The following is a 22,952-nucleotide window of genomic DNA, read 5'->3' on the forward strand; positions in this document are numbered from 1 at the left end:
GGGGGGTCATTCCCATTCAAACAACCACATGTACTTGCTGCTGGAGAGCTTCTCTCCAGGTTCCACCAAGCCCTGCAGTCCCACAATCCACATATAAAATAATCACTCAGACACTTATATTACTTACAAACTGTATGATCGTGGCAGGCTTCTTGCTAACTGTTCTTATATCTTAAACTAACCCATTTCTATAAATCTATACCTTGCCACGTGGCTGGTGGCTTACCAGCATCTTTACATGCTGCTTGTCCTGGCGGTGGCTGCAGTGTCTCCTCTTCCTCAGCCTTCCGCTTCCCAGAATTCTCTTCTCTCCTTGTCCCACCTACTTCCTGCCTGGCCACTGGCCAATCAGTGTTTTATTTATTGACCAATCAGAGCAACAGATTTGACATACAGACCATCCCACAGCATGTGCGAACATTGTTTCTCTCTGCTTAAAATGTTAGGTTGAAGCTCAATGTCATTGTTACTTACTTAAAATTGGAAGACCATTCTTGGAGTCTTACCATAAAGCTAGAGTGGGTGACCAGGAGCAACAACAATGGTCTGTGTTCTGATGGAGGCCTGTAAGCTGGAAAGCTTTCCTGTGTCCCACCTGGTCCACAGCCGCTCAGACCCAAGTAAACACACAGAGGCTCATATTAATTAAAACTGCTCGGCCATTAGCTCAGGCTTTCTACTGACTAGCTCTTACACTTAAACTCAGCCCATTTCTGTTAATCTATATGTTGCTATGTGTTCTGTGGCTTTACCTGTGTGCCATTACATGCTGCTCCCTGGATGGCAAGCTGGCATCTCCTCACTCAGCTTTCCTCTTCCCTGAATTCTCCTTGTCTACTTATTCTGCCTATACTTCCTGCCTGCCTACTGGCAAATTAGCATTTTATTAAACCAGTGTACAAAAGCATTATCCCACAGCAGAGACCTCTGTGGCCTCCCTGACCAATAACTCACAGAGAGGGATCTCATGCCTGACGTTCAAATTTCTTCTTAAACCCATGTCTTCTAGTAGCAGCACTGACCATCCACATAGTCTCCATCTGAACTCCTTTAAGTTATCTTGAAATTATCTTACTAATTAGTTTCTCAAAGGCCCACACTCCTCCTCCCTCTTTTTCCCCATCCCCATGCTCCCTCCCATCCCTCCTTAAACCTTTAACACCCAGTATCCAGCCCTCTTCTTTCATATTTAGGGGTCATTCTTAATTAACAGAGGTTAGCAGTGATATTCCTCCAGAAAACTCTGAAGTTGTTCAAAACAGTGCATTGATTAAATCAACTCTAGATTCATCCAATAACCAGAGCTGAATAATCACTTTTTAGTTATGCCTATTCTAAATTATTACAAACACATTTGTTCGTGAAAGGTTCTGCAATGATATTAAAGAGGAAGATTAAAATATTCCAGGAGCAAAATCACATGAACAAAATCTACTTGACCAGAATAAGAATACAAACTTCTTGTTATGAAGGTCACAGGGTGACATTAAAAGACACAATGCCACAATCTGAGAATCCAAAGGAATGTATTCAATCCAACTCTCCTGTCCAAAGAAACATGCAGATGTTTGTTTTTCTGACATATGTAGATTTGTGGAGTCTTACCCTATGATAGTTATGAAGTTAATGTTTCTAGGGCTGATGAAAATATATATTGCTTAAATGTCTCTTCCTCACTCAACAAGGTGAGAGCTTCCCGCTCATACCATATAGGACAGGGGTAGATGATTTTTCTTTTTGTCTGGGTCATCTCTAATATGACTAATCTTTCCTATGACTTTCTAATTCTTTATTTTAATTATTTAATTAATCAATTTTGGTATTTTGTGACAGAGTTTCTCTGTGTAGCCTAGCTGTCCTGGAACTTGCTCTGTAGACCAGGCTGGCCTTGAACTCACAGAGATCTTCCTGCCTCTGCCTCCCGAGTGCTGGGATCAAAGATGTGCACTGCCACCACCACCTGGCTGACTTCCTAATATTTTTAACTGATCAGCTGGCATATAACTTAAATACCATGTAACTCAGCATACAACTCACCCATTTAAAATATAAAATTTGTTTTAATATATTCACAATTATTCAACTGGTGTTACTATCTAATTCCCTAGAAGTTAATAAGAAAGCTCTCAGCTCTAATCTCTAGTCAAACACACTGATCCACTTGCTATTTTTATAGCATTGCCTTTTTTGGTCATTATATGTAAAGAGACTCATATAATGTGGTTTTTATGGCTGGCTTTTTCACTCAGAATAGTATCTTTAGTGCTCTTACATATTATAGTATATAGTTCTTCCTTTTTATTACCAAATAATATTCCACAGAGTAAGTAGACAGCATTTTTGTTCATGTGCCAGCTGGCAGCATTTGAGTTGCTTCCCATGAACATATGCTTTTGCATGGACATATTTTTAAGTCTTTTGAACACACACCTAGGGGTGACATTTCTGGGTCAAACAATAGTGTAAGTTTCACACTGTGAGAAACGTTCAAATCGCTTTCCAAAATGACTGTGCTAGTGCACAAGGCCACCAGCAGTGAGTGGGAATGCCTGGCAGTTGTTCCTGTCTTGGTTGCAGTCATCCTTAGTTCTGAAGATCTTGGAAAGTGCACTTTATCTGCCTTCTCACTTCTACACCCATCAAGTGGTCTTGACTCCATTTTCAAAATGCCCTGTTGCAAAATTATCAAGTGTAACCCTCCAACTTTTATGAGTTCTCTGTCTGTCTCTCTGTCTCTCTCTCTGTCTCTCTGTCTCTCTGTCTCTCTCTCTCTCTCTCTCTCACACACACACACACACACACACATACACACACACACACACACACGAATACAGAAATACATCTGGGTTTTCATCTTGACCTACAGTTAAGTTTGATAATCATGTGGGTGTTTTGATATGGTTAGACAAATTTACAATGGTCCAAAAGTTCCTTGGGTCAAAAGTTGCTCCCCTCCACCTTTTCTTGGTATTTCTGTATCTTTAATCATGACATTTCTCTCCTGAGCCTGGGTCAAACTGTTTGGTTTTGCTTTCATGGTAGATTTCTGCTGTGTCACCCACCACCTACTAACTTCTTCAAGAGCCTCATCTTCCACTCAGATGCCTCTATTGTAAATTCTACTTCTCTTTAGGGGCCATTCTTCAATGAGATTTTTTTTTTCTTTGAGTGAGGCTCTTGCTATGTATCACTGTCTGACCTCAAACTCAAGGCAATCCTCCTGCCTCAGCCTCCAGAATGCTGAGATCATAGGTATGAGCTACAACATCCAGATAAATGACGGGATTAGAGGAAGAAGATGAGAAGCCTACCAGGACTATTTTGTTTCCTTCGAACCCAGTGGCTTGCTAGCCAGTATGTTAGGATCCCCTGGGCCTAGTGGTTCTCGACCTTCCTAACGCTGTGGCCCTTTAATTCAGTTCCTCACGCTGTGGTGGCCCCCAGCCATAAAATCATTTTTGTTGCTACTTCATAACTGTGATTTTGCTGCTATGAATCATAATGCAAATATCCATGTTTTCTGATGGTTTTAAGCAATCCCTGTGAAAGGGTTGATCGACCCACAAAGAACTCACGACCCACAGGTTGAGTCCTGCCCTAGGGGTATGATGCAGTTACATACAGTAGGAGCTACTATTTCAGGCACGTAGAACATCAGGAGTATATTCCTGCTCATACTTCATGTCCACTATGAGGCTTAAAGAACTGCATTGATTGTAGCTGGTCAGAATAAAGAACACAAGTCACATGAACACTAAGGAGCAATTAGATCTTTCACCAGCCGTGCAAATTCATGGGAACACATCTAAGAAGCCACCTACTTTAAACACTAATGTAGCTAGAGTTTTCCTGCCTTGCCCACAGTCAGGAAAAATCTCTGTCACTCGCCAGTCCCACAGCCACTCAGACCCAAGAAAGTAAACACAGAGACTTATATTGTTTACAAACTGTATGGCCGTGGCAGGCTTCTTGTTAACTGTTACCTTGCCACGTGGGCTCGTGGCTTACCAGCATCTTCACATGCTGTCTGTCATGGTGGCGGCTGGCAGTGTCTCTTTCACTCAGCCTTTCACTTCCCAGAATTTCCCTCTCCTGGTCCTGCCTACTTCCTGCCTGGCCACGGGCCAATCAGTGTTTTATTTATACAGAACGATATCCACAGCACACTAATGCATGCTACTTGCATTCAAAACTCTTAGGCCAGGGTTCGCCTATCACATGGCTCTATTCACCTCCAGGAAACAGGAAGAACACAGGGTGATGGAAAACTGAGTCTATGGTTTCCTGGCATCGATGACTACCAGATAGTACTGCTCTCTTTCTTTAAGGGGAATGTGGCCAGCATTAGAAGCAGAGAGAAGCAATCTGGAGAATTTCCTTAAAGTCCCACTTTGTATTAACCTATTCATTTTCAACTATTGAACTCCCTGGGAAACTCTTATTGGAACCCTTACTACATAGACACAAGCCTCTTCAACAAGTTCCCGGAGGCAGATGTATTCAATTCAAACACTGTTAAGTCAAAATTATGATTACAAAATAGTATGATTACAAAATTCATGAAACACCGTCCAAGCGATCTATACAAATAAGAGCTAAGCTTTTCAGCTAGGTATCACACCTACAATCCCAGCGCTGGAGAGTCTCAATCAGGACTGTCAGAACTTCTAGTTAATAGGGCACCTTAGGAAACATAATGAGACCCTGTCTCCAAAAAAATAAAGGTGGACTTTTCCAAGAAAATGTTTTAAAAGGCCAAGCATTTGTCTCAATAAAGCTGACTCGAAATGGTAGGTAGAGCCCCCTTTCAGCACCTGCTCTCAGAGCGCTCAAAGGCTGAGCACCTCCTTGAGGGGAAGGCCTTATAGGCAAAGTTTCATTGGTATCTTTAATATATCAAATGCTATATTAATGACGGGTCTAAAAATAGGTATGGCACAATCTCTTGAAGAACAGTGTAAGATAAAAGAGGAAACACTTCTTCGAATTGTAGACAAGGTGCATCCTCACTTCACTGCCCATAGATATTGTGAAAGACAATTAAATCCACAAACACTAGCAAGAAAGTTTGCATGTACACCCAGAGCATGTCAATGAACACATGACTCATGGGGAGCTCTGGAATGATCCATAATTGCACTCAGATGGCCAGATAGGATTTTAAAGAGGCAGAATTAGAAAATGTATCATCATGAAAATGGGCGTATTTCTGTTCCTCGGTCACAGCTCTATGGAACAAAACAACAGTTTGAAGGGCAGAATGGGCTGTTAAATATGCATTGTGCAAGAACGGTCCAGTTTCAGAAAGGTTTCATTGTGGCTGACTATCTCATGGCAAAGGGCTGATTCACCTGTCCAGTTTCATCACAGCCTCTTTATGCGGACTTGGGTGCACAGATCATCTTTCAGGTGGCTCATCCTCTTCCCAGGTATCATGACACTGGAAACCTGGCCACGGTTCCCTAGTCACTGGAAAAGAATCCCCCCCACTGTGATCTAGCTGATCGTCTGTTTTATGGTTTTGTGAATGAGGTAGCAACCACAAGTCTCACTGACTCTTAGGCCTTGATAAAATAATTTCCAGGCCTAGAATAAGCAGCTGAGTCTGCAGAGTCTATTCACTTGTGCTAAGCAGCCACCCCGTCCTTCATGGCGGCTTCACAGCTCGGTCATGGTCGTATTCACTTGGAGCTACTTGACTGTCTGAATAAGCACCCATAAAATACTTAGCTCAATGCTGTACACACACTAACACGTCCTCTGTGTAACTTAACAGGTGTGCTAACTCTGAACAAAGATGCAAATATGCTCTGAAAGTTTCCAGTATGTAATCATTTGGCCTTGAAATTGTTACCTTCCTGTCTCAGCCAAGCCAGTGGTGGGATTATAGGTATACACGACCATGCCCCTGGCACTCTTAGAATTTTGATGCCTCTCTGCTCAGTGGAACACGGTCAGTTCTGTGCTCTCTTTAGAAAGTGTCTTCGAGTAGAGGCCTGGATAAACAGGCCAGTTTTCTTCATTGGTCCTCAGAAATTAGTCTTACCCTGCTTGTAGCCTGATGAAAATATTTCCTTTGGTTCAAATGCATTGTTTACAGCCTGGGCCTAATGTTAGTCCCAGCTCTTTCCTCATGGACAAAGAACAAAGTTTGCTTTTATCCTTTTAGATTTTTTTTTAATTCCAAATGTGTTCATCTCTTCCAAAAGTCACCATCTTGATACCATTTCACAATGCTATCAAGACTCACATAATTCTTGCAGTATTTTGGTGGAAAAGGGCATTGAGATATTTGAAATAATCAGGAAAATTAATGTGGACATATCTGAGAAATGCTTTTGGCATGTACATGAGCACAGCTGCGCTCCCCTACATGTGCATGTATGGAGGCCAGAGGCCAACATCTGGTGTCTTCCTTACTCTTTTCTTTAGGCATTCAGGGAGGCAAATAATCTACATGGTGGACAGAAGGTCAAAGGGCACCAACTATCAATTCTATCAGTGGCTCCCCGAGCTTTAAGTACTAAAGTGCAGAATTCTCTCCCAAAGGAGATGTTGAAAGTGGATGCTGTCACCAGCATACTTCTGGATGCTATTTTTATTATTGTAACTTACAACTCTTAACATCTATCACTTCTCCATCCTTCCCATGAACCTGGGCATGCTTACACACATTCTTTTAATGCCAGCCTCATCACCTAGCCCGAACTCACCTTGTTACCGGAACACATGTTACCAGAACGCATGCCGAGCATGCCTGGCTGAAAAAGACATCAGAGGCAGTTTCCACAGTTCTAAAATGAACGACGGTTAGATTTGCTTACTACATTGGACAAAAACTGTGAGAGAACAAGCCAATATTAGAGCTGCTCAGATGATCAGAAAACCAGCCTTATTTCAAAACTCAAAATCTGTGACAGTTTATTAGTAAAAATTATCCAAATATTAACGATTGCTTTGAAGGCAGGCCTGCTGTTCTCATCCATGGAGAGTGTTCATCACCCACACAGCAGTGTGGCAAAGCTGTGGGACGCATGCACACACAACTTGGGGATTCTCCCATAGCAATCAGTCCCAGGGAAATTTTTAACACAGGCTTAGTATTTATTGCAATGTAACAAACCACTTAAAGTGAGTAACAAACATTAGGAGCTTCTCCAGCTGTCCTTCATAGCCAACATCTAGGCTCAGCCTGAACGGACATCCTGTGCTCTGACCCAGCATAATGGGCGTAGCTCTCAGGCCTCATCAACAGTTTCTTTTTGCAGCAGCAGCAGGAGACCATCACAGAGAACCACAACTAGTCAAAACACAAGAGAACTGACCGCGGGGTGCCCGGCCCAAACTGCTAAAAGGAAAACATAACCCAGCACTGAGGCTTGCAGAGTGTCATGTAAGAAGGGTCAGAAAGATTTTTAAAACCCTGAGAACTAAGAAGTTGTTGTGAGAATGTGCATTCCAGGTATAACAAGGAAGCTAGGCCCATGGAATCTCAACAACACAGCCCAACATCTCTACACAAGACCGAGACAGTTCAAGTTGATACCCAACAGAGATGGAGAAAATATTATGAGGCCCTAGATGAATGACTACAATTAACATCTGCTGAGAGAGAGGAAAAATGATTCTTTCCCAAGGATGAGCCACCTGATTGATCAGCCATAGAAATATATAATACAAGCAACACTAAGTGTACTCGGCAGATTGTATTTATGTTTATTCGTTTATATGTATATGTAACAACAACAGGTAAAGAGAAGGCTGCCAGTGTCAGGGTGGGGGGCAGACATGGAAGGGAAGAAGGGAGAAAGAAATGATAGAATTTTTAAAAATAAAGAAAAATACAGTAGGTAAGTATGTAAGGAATCATGTAAGTACTTATTAATACAGAATACCATGAACTTACTGAGAGGGAGACCAATGTTGGTTTAACATTTAATCTTCACAAAACTTGGATATACCCAAAAGGAACAGGTTTGTAGGCTTGATAGAGATTAACTTCATCTGTCAACCCGATGATGCTCCAAATATCTGACCAAAAATATTCTTTTATTTTTTTAAAGAGTTTTTTGATGTGATTAACATTTAGGTCACTGTACCAAATAGACAGACTTTCAAAATGTGGGTGAATGTCATCTAATCAATTGATGTTTGAACTGAACAAAGAGATGACCTCATTTCTAGTGAGACAGCATTTCCTGTGTCAAAGCCTTCCAGCAGGGACATTAGCTCCTAACTGCTTCTATGACAAACTGCCAACCTTAGGAATAAACTCGAAAGGACCTGTCACCTTCCATATGCATGAATCAGTTCCAATGAACTGACTGTATATGGGTCCCTTCTGTTTTTCTGATTATCCCAACAGAATACAATGAACGACTTAACTGAAAACAAACAAAACATTATGCCATAGCTGACGTGGGTCATGAGTTCACACGTAGCACAGGTAGGAAGTTCTGGCTCAGGGTCTCTCAAGCGGTTCTCAGGACACTGGCTGGGACTTCACTTTGGTTGTGGGATCAGTATCTACAAAGTTTCACAGGGCTGCCCCAGAGCAAATGATCCAAGGTAGAAGCAGGAATGGTTTTTATAACTTGGTTTGGGAATTCTTCTGGTGCTGTTCCATCTAATGTTGGTTATAAAGACTCTCCTCATGGGAGGGGATTTTATGTGGACCTGAAGCCAGAAGGCAAGGAATGCTTGGGATCAGCTTGGACAATGGCTTCTGTAGGAGGGTCCTGTATTACCAATCCCAGCAGTCTTATTTGCACAGAAAGAGAGCTGCAGAGAGTGTAGGTTTTTACTCCTAGAGGAATTTATTAGTAAAACTTGGGTTACCTGTGATGGAATACCTTTCAGTGATCAAAAGATACTTTCAAGTCAGAAGTAACAGAAACATCAAGAAATACTAGGAGTTACAGAATCTAACTGGTATGTTTTAAAGTTGTATAAATATATATATGTCACATGATATATTTTTAAAGATACATATATTGCAAGTGCATAAAAATGGCTAGAAAGACATTAAAAGTGGTTATACACAATGGGTAGAGGAATCAAGAGAGGAAATAGTAAGCTAAGGAAAACATTGTAAGAACAATGTGAAAAGTAGGCCATGAAATAAGAATGAATCACCTCGGTCGAGGATAAAACCCCCTTCTGCTGGGAGTGTTGTAATGTGGTCCAAGCACATCAAGAGGTCGTGGGACGCGACTCTTAGCTCGGAGGGCTCTACACCTTTCCCTCTGCTGTCTATCCAAGAGAACGCTCGTTTCTCACAGAGCCCCTTCCTTATCTCCTCACCTCACAAATGTCAAGAGGAGGTCTTTAAGATGTAAATCATTTGGAGAAAAGTAGCCTAGAAATTAAATGCATATAACGAACAGATGATCCACCTCAGGTTTCCTTGCTGGGAGAAGACCAAGGGGGTAGGTGGACTGGGAGTTCCTACAAGGATGTGGGAGTGAAGGGATGGGGAAAGAATAGAACAGAGTGGGACGGGCCATCAACATAATGAAGTTAGGTGAGGTGGAACACAGCTGTGATCCCAACACTGGGGAGGCTGAGGCAAGAGGACATCAAAATCAAACTGACCTTCATAATCTTGAGTAACTCTGGTGTTTGCAGAACATATGGGCATCAAGAGGAAAGGTCAGTTTGCATGAGCAGTCATTTCCTTGAGTTTGAGGCGGACCTACCACATCTCACGCACTCAATCGTCACGGTTAGCAACTCAGTGACTACTTACTGGGGTGACTAGCTGGAACTGGACATGAAGGCAGGCTACTTGCCTAAAATGCACAGGGCATTTAGTACTGAGAAAGGGTCAGAGTTGAATCCTAACGTGTCTTACTGAAGTGCGCTCTCCGTAGGGCAGTACTGGGGGAAGGTCATTGTTTTATAGCTGAGAAAAACACTAACGATGGTTTCATTGAGACGGAGCGCTGTGAGTGTTCTGAGTCACTTACAAAAGAAGCACACACCTAAAGGTGTCCCTGGCGGGAGCTGCTCTAGGATCTCACCCACTGCCCATTTCAGTGGCTACCTCTGCCCAATTCCAACAACGAAGACGCCAGTCCAAGGCACACAGTATTTGTCGAACTTCCCTTTTTCCAGGGAGACTTATTTATCTACTTGTTCGTTTCTGAGTCTCCAAATGCAGCTGAAGCTGGCCTCCAAGTCACAATTCTGCCTTAGCCACTGAGTACCAGGGTTACAGGTGTGTGCCTCCATGTTCCAATGTTGTATTTTTAAAAGAAAGAAAATGGTTGCTTGGAGAAAGATGTTTTATTCATACAGATTGAAGTATTTTCTCATTTATGAGAGTCCTAGACCCTGGAGGTAATGTGATCTCATAGAGATTAACCTGCCGCAGAGCCCCCTGGGAGGGAGACTCCCCAGACAGGTCCTCCTGCCCAGCACAACATCACTTTCTTTCCACGTGGATATTTTTGATCAAACTCCCTAAGGGCAGTGTTGCAAAATCTGCTAAACAGAAACAGACATATTTATATGCCAGCTGATGTCACAGAGAGCTCTACCAACAAATCAGAGATTCTAGAAAGTACTTATGGCTCGGTATTTTTAAACAAGCATTATTTTCTTGGGAAATTTTAATTTTTTTCTTCACTATGAAAAGCAGTGGGTATGGACACAGCTCAGCAGTAAAACATCTGCCTAAAGCCGGGCGGTGGTGGCGCACGCCTTTAATCCCAGCACTTGGGAGGCAGAAGCAGGTAGAGCTCAGTGAGATCAAGGTTAGCCTGGTCTACAAATCAAGTTCCAGGATAGGCAGGACTGTTAGACAAAGAAAACTTGTCTCAAAGAACAAAACAAACAAACAAACAAACAAACAAACCAAACCAAACCAAACCAACCAAGAAATAAAACCACCTAACCCCACCAACATCCGCCCTCAAAACAACAAAAAAAGAAGTCTGCCCACCACGAACAAAGCCATTCAGCTGCCATTGCCCCTCACCCCTCCCGGTCTGCAAACAGGGGTCTGGCCTGGCTTGTTTCTGTCCTCTCCTGCCTGTGCCCTCTCTGCGTGTACACCAGGCTTGTCTTTTCTCTTTTTTCTATCTCGGTTCCTTCCTCCCTTCCTTCCCCCTCACTGCCTCTCTGTGCCTCACTGCATAGACCATAGACCAGGCTGGCCTCACTGCATAGATCAGGTTGGCCTCACTCACAACCATTCACCTTGCTTCTACCTCCCAAGTGCTGACATTAAAGGTGTGTACCACCACACCCAGCGTTTTATTACTTACTGTGTGTGTGTGTGTGTGTGTGTGTGTGTGTGTGTGTGTGTTTGTAGGGGGTTATGCATATGTCTTTGTGGGTGCGCCTGCTTATTTTACCCTGTTGGAGGATGGTGTAGGAGATTGACTAAGTCTCTTTATCAAAGCCTTCTATCCTACTTTTGAGTCTCTTACCAAATCTGAAGCTTGCTACTTGCTGGCTGCTCGGCAAGCCCCTGAGATCCTTCTGATATCACCTTGCAGTTAGTGTTTCAGGCAGTTGGGGTTACAGGTGCTTACAGATGCTTACACTGGGCCTGGCTTTCTCGTGGGTGCTGGAGATCTGAACACAGCTCCTTAGGCTTGAGCAACCTGACCACCGAGTCCCCTCCCCAGTCCGACCTATCTTGCTCACCAGTGGCTTTCCAATGTTCAGCTTTGGCCCACCAAAACTTGTAACTATGAATCTCATGGCTTAATTTATACCATTAACTTTCTTTATGACAAGTGGATTATGCATCTATAAACAGGTATCTCTCATATCATAGTATCCTAATGCTTTCATATTGAAAAGTGAAACAAAATGAGGTCTAAAGAAACTGACATTCTCACAGAGCTCAGAGACGTGATTTTAACCCAGGCTTTGGACTCAGCCTACGGCTCTCTGAGTCACCACACACTGCTAAGACTGCAAAAATGAAATTTAAATTAACTGCCTTTTAACAGAATGCATGTTCAGGTACATTAAGAAAAACAACAACAACAACAACAACAACAAAGAGTTTACCTGCTTTGTAAACTCTTTTATTGTATCTGTGCCACATAGAGTAGTGAAAAATAACACCCCTAAAAAAGAATACTACCTTTTCCACAACATTTTATTTTAAATAAAACTTCAAGTACTTTTACATAGGTACAAAAAAACTCTCATCTATTTGCCTCCAACAGGCCACAACACACAGTAGATAAAACACAGTGGTTACAAATGTCTTTTAAATTTATTTCTGAGGCAAGGCAGATGGGAAGGAAGTGTCTCTATGAAAAAATACTGTGTGTGTAGGAAATCGTCACGATTTTATTTCACATGGATACAAATGATTATACTTTAATTTAGGCCCTGGTGGCTTAAAATTATATAACAAAATAGAAAAATGGAAAACTACTATCCCCTCCACCCTGTTTCAAAGGCAGGCACTACCAAGATTAGGGAGACGCCACAGTGTTGGTAGAGGATAATTACTGTACAAGCTGTATAGTTGTAATTACCTTCAGACGCAGATAAAATGCTACAGTCCTTCTAAGGCATAAACAATAATGTCTCCAAACAATATATACACATAATACATATTAAAACAAGACTCAATATAAACAATAATGAACAATATATACACATCAATTTCCACTGGCTTGAAATACAATTTAACTACACAAGTGATGCGCAACATATATATATATATATAAATGTACTTGTAACTCTACAGTAAAGTTTATTTTTGGTGCTTTCAGAGCACATCAGTGTAAACAGTTTCACTTGGCTTTGTTTTATATTTTAAAACATTCCTTGTTGTATTTTTCAAGATTTAAAGCAATTTTCTAGTTCTTCCTTTTCACAGAAAACGAAGATTCTGGATGTGGTTTAATCATAAATAATTCATAAAATTAAATACATTCACTAAAAAATAAACTACAAAGTAAAAAACTGAAAAATAGATATTTATTGAGAGGGAAAGGAGAACCGTTTCCCGTTAGAGCTCTGGTGTCGGCTCTTCAGTGCGACTTGATGAGTTAATAGCTATTGCACTACAACACCCTCGCCTTGGGACATTCTTTGGGTGCGCTGCCCTGCTCTACCTAAGTTAGCTGATAAATCACCCACGCCAGCGACCAACGGTCTTGGCTGTAGGAGTGAAGCCTCTAAAAATGGTATCATTCTTCTCATCTTTTTTTTTCTTTAATATATATATATATGTATATATATACTTATTTCAAGGAAAAAAAGTTAATATGTATATGTGCCTTGCACATCTGTGTAAATGCAGTTCACATTGCTGGTCTTGTTTGTCCTTGTTTAAAAGGAAAAGAGGAAAAGGAGATTACAACTTCAGCTCACTTTGAAGGTATCTGTCCACTTTTTTTCAAAGTACTTTCTCATACTGTGGCCAGCTCTGCCTATGTCGGAGTCATCTTCGTTAAATGTTTCACAGTTGTCAAACACCAGCCTGACATCTAGAGCAAAGGTCTCAAAGCTGGTGTACCTGAAAGGAAACACATCATTACAGGCTGCTTTCGCGGGTTTAGACTTGCACACAGACAAAGAGGATGGGAAAGAAAGCTGGTGAGATCAGGGTGACTGCACTTGAACACATCTAAATCCACTTATGAAAACAACATCTGGAAACATTCACTGTGCTCTGTAATGCTGGGTCAAAGATGTTCAGTAGAAGAGGTCACAAAACTAAGGTATTTTCCCTGGTAGGCATGGTACCACATAACTGTATTCCTGGTACCACATAACTGTATTCCATGGTACCACGTAACCATATTCCTGGTACCACATAAATGTATTCCATGGTACCACATGACTGTTTTCTTGGTACCACATAAATGTATTCCTGGTACCACATAAATGTTTTCCACGGTACCACATAAATGTATTCCATGGTACCACATAACTGTATTCCCAGTACCTGGCTGGTGAGGACAGGAGGATTGCAAGTTTGAGGGCAGCTTTGGCTACTGAGTAAGACCTTATCTTGACGCAAAAATAGCAACAAAACCAGGAAGATGTTTTTCACCTGCCCTGTGTTTCCCACATCCCATTTACTATGTGACTTCTTACCATTCTGCTGGAGGGCTTTCCAAACCCACCACTTTCCTAACCCTCCGGCCACCCTATGACCCTCATTCAAAAGTGTTACACCAGTAAAGTATGGAAACATTTCTTACACACTACAAAAAATCCACAGCCTCCACAATTACTTTACGATATGTCACCATGTTAAACCTTCAATATCAATACTCGCTATTTGCTGAACAGAAATTATTTACTTACTGTCCATTATTTAGTTTTTCTCTAATTGTAGAAAAATCCATAGGCTTCTTAATGACTTTCTTATAGCCAGGTACAAGTTTCAAGTTTACAGGAAGTAGAAAAGGCCAGGCATCCTCATGAGTTTCCATCTCAGTCAGGATCATACTAAAGAAAATAATGTTTGGAATCAGTACCTATACCTTGGAATCTCCCAAATTAAGTATAAAAACTGAAGGAAAGATAGGCTACCTGCAGAGAGTCAGGTCTTTGGAGTCATCTCTTTTGGACTTCTTAACAGAAGCGGCACTTTCTCCTCTGGAGAAGCTGCCGGCAGGGTTCTCCTCCAGCTTCCTTTTCTTGAGCTCTTTGCTTCCTCTTTTGAAGGAGCTGCTGGTGGAAGTGGAGTCTTCATCCTCAGTGTCCCCAGCCACATTCCCTCTCTTGCTTTTCTTGGACTCATTTGTCTTTTTTCCTTTGACATGAATTTTTTTTATTTTTATAGTCTGACCACTTGCCTTTAATTAAAAAAAAAAAAGAAGTAGATAGGGTATAAGAAAACAACTGTTTACAGACTTCCTAATCATAAATGTTTGGTAGGATCAACAAGAAATACTAGCTCTGCATTAGAAGACTGGTAATTCTATTCTTTTACAGAGATCTGGGAATTTCTTCTCCTATAATATGAGTGACACCTAATAAAGCATGGGGAAATAATCTATTTCAAAAATTCTCAAAACTGGCTGGGTACCTTTAATCCCAGCACTCAGGAGGCAGAAGTAGGTGGATCTCTTTGAGTTCGAGGCCAGCCTGGTCTACAGAACGAGATCCAGGACAGGCACCAAAACTACACAGAGAAACCCTGTCTTAAAAAACCAAAAAAAAAAAAAAAAAAAAAAAAAAAAAAAAAAAAAAAAGGCATGGAGAAAACAATCTATTTTAAAAATTCTTAAAACCGGTGTCAGTGGTTCATGCCTTTAATCCCAGCACTCAGGAGGCAGAGACAGGCAGATCTCTGTGAGTTCAGGCCAGCCTGGGCTACAGAGTAAGTTTCAGGACAGCCAGGACTGTTGCACAAAAAAATCCTGTTTCAAAAAATAAAGAAAGAAAGAAAAGAAAAGAAAAATTCTTAAAACTGGAGATGGAGGTCCACAGTGTAGAACTGATCACCAGTATTCCTATAGCCTAGGCTGCTAACCAAGGGAGGGGTTAACCAGACGAGGAGCTAACCAGGTGAGAGGCTAACCAAAGGAGGGCTAATCAGGTGAGAGGCTAACCAAGGGAGGGGCTAACCAGGTGAGGGCTAACCAAGGGAGGGCACAGGGCTCTTTTTCAGAGCACAGCACAAATAGGAACAAACATGTCGGAAAATGAAACCATGGAGGTCATTAACAGTAATGATGAAGAGGAACTAGAAAGCTAGAACAAACAGGAAAATGAGCTCAAGAAGCACCAGGTGGAAAATTAGATTTTTAAAGTGATCCAATGATGAGAAGAATTTCCTAAGTTGTGGCTCAAAGCACAGACAAAGATGGGGAGAAAAATGTCTCTTTTTGAGAAAAATAAAATACCAAATGTCTTAAATGAAAGTGTTGCTCCATTTACTAAATAAGGCATGTTGGGCTAAAATTTCAGAGTGGTTTGTTTTCTCTTCTGTAAAATAAAAGCAGCCACATATCTATGAAGGTCAGCTATGTGCTCACCAAGACTGACACATCCAACCACAGACTACAGTGAGATCCTGTGCCTTGCGTGCAGAAAAGGGAAATGCCTCTTTTGAGGATTAAAGGTGATGCTATACGTAATATGTCATAAAAGGTACATGTCATGGTACTAGTAATGTAGAGTTTTTGCCTTAATATTTCAAATGGCACATTCTAATGTCTTTCACCAAACTACTCCCTTGCCCAGAAATCTGCAGAATGTTATGACCACTCTGATAATAACCTGGCTGACTGCAAACATTTTTTTTTTGGAGTATTTTAAAGCAATTTCATTGAGCATAAATTTACCTCGACCAGTGATATTATTAAAATGTGCTTAACGAGTTAAAATTATTTGGTTCTCTACCTACTACACTGTTGACAGGTTGTGAGAAAAGTTAAGGAGATATTTTAATTCAATTCACTAAAATGAAAAAAAAATGTGCAAATACACTTTCCCACAGATTACTGAAGAATCACTACTCTGTCATGAACTGAAATAATTTAAATGCTTAATTCTTTTCTCCACTTAGTTTCCTTTTGTGTGTTTTTAATACACTGAACTTAAACAATCAGATATTCCTTTAAAAAAGAAAGGTCTAACAATAAAAGAATTCCCTTGATGATGATGAAGGTAGACAGCTATGTGATTTCAAACTGCGCAGAGTGGCTCAAACCTATGATTTAGTACTTAGGAAGCTGATGCAGGAGGACTACCTTGAGTCTGAGGCCAGCCTGGCTACTAAGTAAATCCCACGCCTGCTTGGACTACAGACTTAGATCCTAAGTCAAAGAATAAATGAACAAATAAAAATAGAAATGCAGTAACATTTCAAGAATGATGGGTGAAGATCTCTAGTTTCTATTTGAACTAGCAGATTGCCAGGCATAGTTTTTTTTTTTCCTGACTTAGGATCATTTTCTAACCAATTAATACACTGCACCAAGAAAACATACAATGAAATGGAAAAAAGACTTTCTGATGTTTCAGACCGGTGAGTGTCCTTCAGTGAATGCTGCGCCACTTGCTTGATACTGCAGATACACAGACTCTGAAGCTTTTCTCTGTGGATTCAGAGTCCAGTGACTAGAGGGAGGATGGAAGGGATTGACTAGAAATAAATCACCATGCATGACTAATTCCAATTCATGTTTGGAAGTTAAAGGACTGGACATTGTTCACAGCCACATATAGTTACAAAGAGACAGGCACAGAACAGAAGGCTGGAATAACCATAACGAAAGGTTAACTAAATAACATACTAAGAGAGGTAAAGGACCTAACATGAATGCATCATTCTAATGACGGATGACTGATATGTTAAGTCATAGGGAAGGAAACAGTGATTATAACTGAGGACCACTGGAGTGACAGGAGGAGGAACCTGGGAAATGAAAATTTCGATCTGAGCTCATGAACGAGGGTAGGCACTGGCAAGCACTCGGTCAAGTATAAAGTTAGAAGACTGTCAGATGTAAGGAATACCTACCGAAGACTCAGGTCTTCAATAAACACTGATCTCTACACACTTCATAGTCCTCACCGTTTAATCCTACAACTAAATTTCTTCCTTCCTTTTTTATTGTGGTGCTAAGGACTGAACTTAGGACCTTGAAAATGATACAAAAGCTAAATCCTTAGCCCTTATTTTACTGAGAAAAGGTCTATTTAAGTAAGCTCAGAGTGGTCCCAAGTTCCTCATCTTCCTGTCGATGGCTTCAGAGCGCTGGGATTATAGGTGTGTTTGTCATCACAGCCAAGTCATTTCTTCTTAATTTATGATATTTCTATTTCTCCATCCCTCCCTCCCTTTCCCCACCTCTCTCTCTTCCTGAGACAAGGTTTCTCTGTGTAGCTTTGGAGCCTGTCCTGGAACTCACTCTGTAGACCAGGCTGGCCTCGAACTCACAGAGATCCGCCTGGCTCTGCCTCCTGAGTGCTGGGATTAAAGGCCTGGCCTATTACTCCTCTCATAATTTGGTTCACAGGTTTCTACTTTAAATGTGACTGGAAAATGACTAAAAATATAAGTGTTCATTATCATTTGACTAGACATTCTCTTCCAAGTCACATATCCAAGAGAACCAAATAGAGTTCTTATAAAAACTGGTCCATGAGCAATAGAGAATCACTCACAATATCTGGAAGGTAGAAACAACTCAGATGTTTATCAGCTGATGACCGAATAAGCAAAATGTAGTAAGTCTATATAATAGAGTATTATTTGACTATAAAAAAAGTACCGAGCAATGCTAGAACATGAACTTTCCAAATATTTTAGGTAAGAGAGGATGGCAGACACATTGTATATCTGTAAAAAGGCTTTTGGTATTATGAAAATGTTCTGGAATTTAATAGTGGTGAAGTTGCACAACCTTGTGAATGCATTAACAATTAATAGACTATTTAAAAAAGATGAATTTTATAAACTGTGACAAGCCACAGAACCCTGGTAATTTAAAAAGCTTGGTTTCCCACTGTTCTTACCTTAGCAATGCACGCTGGACAAAACCAGTCCCCATCTGGAATAGTCGTAATCTTGGGCCTGTGGCAGTAGGTATGGCAGCCTTTGTCACAGCCGTCACAGAGCAGAAGCAGTTCCTCGTTATCTCCCTTCCGGCAGATTTGGCAGTACTACAAACACACGAAAGTCACTTACAATTAGTCCTCTGCTGTGAGGACTAGCTGCTGGGAGAGGAAACAAACCGTAATTCCTAGGTTCTATTAATAATGAACATTCCGCTTGATGACAAATATATAATAGCCACACACATCTATGTATCTCTCATTGCACAGATATGGACCACATGACGGGCGAGCAATTCTTTTGGGGTCAATGCACACTTCCAATACACTGCATAGAACAAAGCTAGAGGTCGAGTGCCTTCACACACTTCAGAAGCATGTACACGTCAACATATGAAGTCATCAGCATGACATCAGAGCACACACAGCAATGAAGAGCTCTAATACATGGGGCTTTTAATGTTTCATCTTTTGCTTATCTTATTGTCCTTATGATACTCTGAGAAAGAAATAAGAGTTAGAATAGCTCTTAATATTGAAATTCAGAAACGTCTTAGTATAATTAGATATAAAGATATTCCTAATTGTACACAATCCATCTATAATTTATGACTAACTTAAAAAATGTGTCTAAACAGTGAACTCTGAAAACCAACCCAAGTCAAATTTCTGCCACAAATCTAAAGATAGTTCTCCTTTATTGAACAATGTACAATACCATGAATTACTTCAAGTATCCCCTGGTAGACACAGTTTGTATAACACTTTCAGAAAGGGAAAGAGGCGGAGCCCACAGCATCCACGGTAGCTGCGAGAGCGGAGGGAACTAACCCCACCGCAGTTCAGGGCACAGTCAGGTCGTGAGAGGCATTACCTTGCCATCAGTAGTTCAAAAGTGACAATGGTTAAATGGGAATTCATTTACATTAAAGTTAGGAATTGATAATCTTAGGAAAAGAATGGTTCAACATGCACATTTGCTTTATTTAACTTCAATACGTTATATGCTAGCCTAGGAAACACTACAATAATCTTATATAACTTAATATATATACAAAGATAGTTTTAAAATGTTATCAATATGCGAGATACATACTATGCAAGGGAACAGGTAAAGAGAACTGTCTATTAAATACATCAGATATGTGTAATATTATAATTGTCATGTATGTAAGCACAAAAGCAGTAGAGTTTAATAACCCCAAATAAGTTTCTATTAGAAGAGCTTTCTGAATCCCACACCGCTGAGTAACTTAAGATGCTATTTCACTGAATTCACACTCTATCTTAAAAACTCTACTGTAAAAACACTTATTCAGAACAACGTGCAAGTGCAAGGTTATGTTTAAATCTCTTTAACAATATTAAAAATAAGATTCATGAACATAATTTTCTGTTTACTGAGAAAACACTAGAAATACTACAAAGCCTGCTTGACATCTCATGTCCAATTTAAAAATAAGTATTTTCTTATCTTTCCAGAGAAAAAGTGAAAAATATCACATTCTTAGCACTTTGGAAAAAAAACCACAGTAACAGCTCACAATTATTATGTGAGATCGTGTACACTGATATTTTGTTTTAACTCCTTTGCTACAAAAGCAAAAAAATATGCAGAGAATTACCTGGAAGCAAAGTGGCTGTTTCCACTCTCTTGGTAAGCTTGCGATCTGGCTAAGATGGTTTTTTTTTTTTTTTTTTTTTTTTTTTTTTTTTTTTTTTTTTTAGTTTTTCGAGACAGGGTTTCTCTGTGTAGCTTTGCGCCTTTCCTGGAACTCGCTTTAGAGACCAGGCTGGCCTCGAACTCACAGAGATCCGCCTGCCTCTGCCTCCCGAGTGCTGGGATTAAAGGCGTGCGCCACCACCGCCCGGCCTAAGATGGTATTTTTAAAGGTAATGATCACTTGAACATTTTGTTTGGATTTATTAGGAGGATTATTACGGGTCCTGACATCTATCTAATCAAAGGTCACAAAATACTTGTTAATCTATCAATAGCAAGCCATGGCATCACCATCATCACCATCATCTGCAGTGCTGAGAAAGGAACCACAGCATTGTGCTTGCTAGGCAAGTACTCCTCTGCTGAGCTCTAGGCTCGGCTACAAACGGTGTTGGTGACTATTTCTAAAATGGCTTTAGTAACAACAGTAATTGATGATACAAGCACATCAGGAACATGGGCAAGGTCAATGCATCTCAAAACGGAAAGGAATGGGAGGTTGCAGAGGGGCCAGGTGTGGTGGTGCCTGGCTCTCACTTTAGTTCTCGGAGACACAGGCAGGAAAACTGTGCGTCTGAGGACAGCCTGAGCTACAGAGAGAACCTGACTCAAAAACACAACAATTAAAAAAAAACACCAAGTAGCCGGGCGGTGGTAGCTCACGCCTTTAATCCCAGCACTCGAGAGGCAGAGGCAGGCAGATCTCTGTGAGTTTGAGGCCAGCCTGGTCTACAGTACGAGTTCCAGGATAGCCAGAACTGTTATATAGAGAAACCTTGTCTCAGAGAGAGGGGGAGGGGGTGAGAGGGGGAGGGAGAGAGAGAGAGAGGTTACAAACATTTTTGGTAGAGTTTGGTGTTTTTTTTTTTTTTTTTTTGACACAGGGTTTCTTTGCATAGACCAGGCTGGCCTTGAACTCACAGAGATCCACCTGCCTATGCCTCCCGAGTGCTGGGATTTAAGGAGTACGCCACCATTTCTCGCCCAATTTGGAGGTTTCTTTGCTTAGGTTTATAACAAAACTGACCATGAGAGGAGGATAAGAAAAATTAAGTATAAATTTCATTTTAATGTAAAACTCCAATGTTTTTACTCACTATAGTCTAGACTTCAACAAATATGTTTGCCCAAGGAGATTATATTTTTAGGAGAAGTATATTTTTTTAATAATTTTAGGAGAAATATATTGTTAAATATTTTTATGTTTCAGAAACTGCACAGCACTTTCAGGCTTACAGTAAATTCTATTTGAACATACTGTAAAAAGCTGCAGATTCAGATTCCAGACATCTTCAGGAAGAGATGAAAAAGCAGAAGACACAAACTGTATCTGTGTAAACTGCATATAAGGCCTTGAGCAGTCTAAGCACCGAGGGGAAACTGAAGAAAGGGATGCTGGATTACCAGGAGCTCTTCCTTTCTATTTCAAGTAAAGGAATTTCCAGCCTTAGCCATTCATGAGATTCAATAAATCTCAAATACTTCAATTTTAGAGCTGGTCTTTAATTAAAAAAACAAATATTAAAGTAATCTGTAAAGGTCTATGTATAATAGGTACTTCCATGTATGGCACAAAAATAGGTAACAGAGCACTGTGTACACGATTTAAAACAACCGTCTTTTTGAAAGTATGTGAACTATTGCTGTTATTTTAAGTATGTGGCATTTGTTGGATGCCACCGTGAATGCGTGCTATCTAACAACCACCTGGGGATTTCCAAAGATGAAGAGTCCGTTTTCCTTATCAGGAGAAACACAGAAAGTTCTACTCTCTATGCCAACCTTATGTGATAGTCTGAGTTCTCTGTTTTGTGTTTAGTATTCCGATTAGTGATGGAAAAGTAATACAATTAAGGCACAATGGAGCCGATAATGCTAGCAGGTAGAGTGCTTACAGGAGCGAACAGCCTTTAAAATACTTCAATTAACAACCATTATGCTGGTGCAGTTGAGGAGGCAACTTGTTATGATTATAAACAAGTATTCAAAGGAGACACAAACAAAATTTGAGCGAAGAGAAGATAACATATTTGGCAGGTTGCTACAGAAAGTTCAAGATAAGAAAAAAGTATAGATCATATGGTATTTAAGAATTAGACACACTCCCGAGTACAATATACATCATTGTAACAATATGGTAATATATAGTTAAGAAAGATCTGGAGGTGGGAAAAAACAAGACAGAGAACATCAGTCATAGTATTTCTTAAATAAAAGCACTTACAACTTTCATAATTGATTTTTCCCATGCTATTGATCTCTGTAACTGCTGGATGCACAGGGCTACCTGTGCGGCACTGCGAGCTTCTGCTAACGCCCTTCTCCAGACCCTGAGCCCTGGAGCAATATCCTCTTCAATTCTGCATTGAGATACAGAGAAATTGAGTAGGTCATGGCCACACTTATGGTCACTGAATGTGAAACAATCATCACACTGAAAGCCAAGCAATGACAAAAACATGTAACAGCCAATAAGTATAAAGTTTAAGCAACTAAATTTGATGTAGTGCACAGACTGTGGCTACGTGCCTTGAAGCTTAGTCACAACCAGATAAATGTAAGATCACTTTGCAAAGATTATCGATGCACATCACAAAAATAAAAGTTTTTACAAAGCATCATGCAAATAGCATGATCCACATGGATCACAGACATACAAGAAGATACATAGATAACAGGCAATAGAAAATAGGCTCCAATTAGCAAAGAAGCACAATAATTTGTCAAGTTA

General features: G+C 40.5%; 1 protein-coding gene across 50 annotated transcripts in view; it reads right to left on the reverse strand.

Moving 5' to 3' along the window:
• Nucleotides 1-12,100: 12,100 nt before the first annotated feature.
• Baz2b (bromodomain adjacent to zinc finger domain 2B) overlaps nt 12,101-22,952 on the reverse strand; it is a 325,808-nt gene continuing 314,956 nt past the window's right edge. For all 50 annotated transcript variants that reach the window (XM_076568555.1, XM_076568531.1, XM_076568557.1 and 47 more), the window contains 5 exons: nt 22,446-22,581; nt 18,460-18,606; nt 14,521-14,786; nt 14,293-14,436; nt 12,101-13,495 (listed from right to left, as the gene is read on the reverse strand). In XM_076568555.1, the coding sequence (XP_076424670.1) occupies nt 13,342-13,495; nt 14,293-14,436; nt 14,521-14,786; nt 18,460-18,606; nt 22,446-22,581 (847 nt within the window). In that variant the 3' untranslated portion in view covers nt 12,101-13,341. The remainder of the gene's footprint in view (nt 13,496-14,292; nt 14,437-14,520; nt 14,787-18,459; nt 18,607-22,445; nt 22,582-22,952) is intronic.

This window comes from Peromyscus maniculatus, chromosome 4, assembly GCF_049852395.1.
Source record: "Peromyscus maniculatus bairdii isolate BWxNUB_F1_BW_parent chromosome 4, HU_Pman_BW_mat_3.1, whole genome shotgun sequence".
Lineage (NCBI taxonomy): Eukaryota > Metazoa > Chordata > Mammalia > Rodentia > Cricetidae > Peromyscus > Peromyscus maniculatus.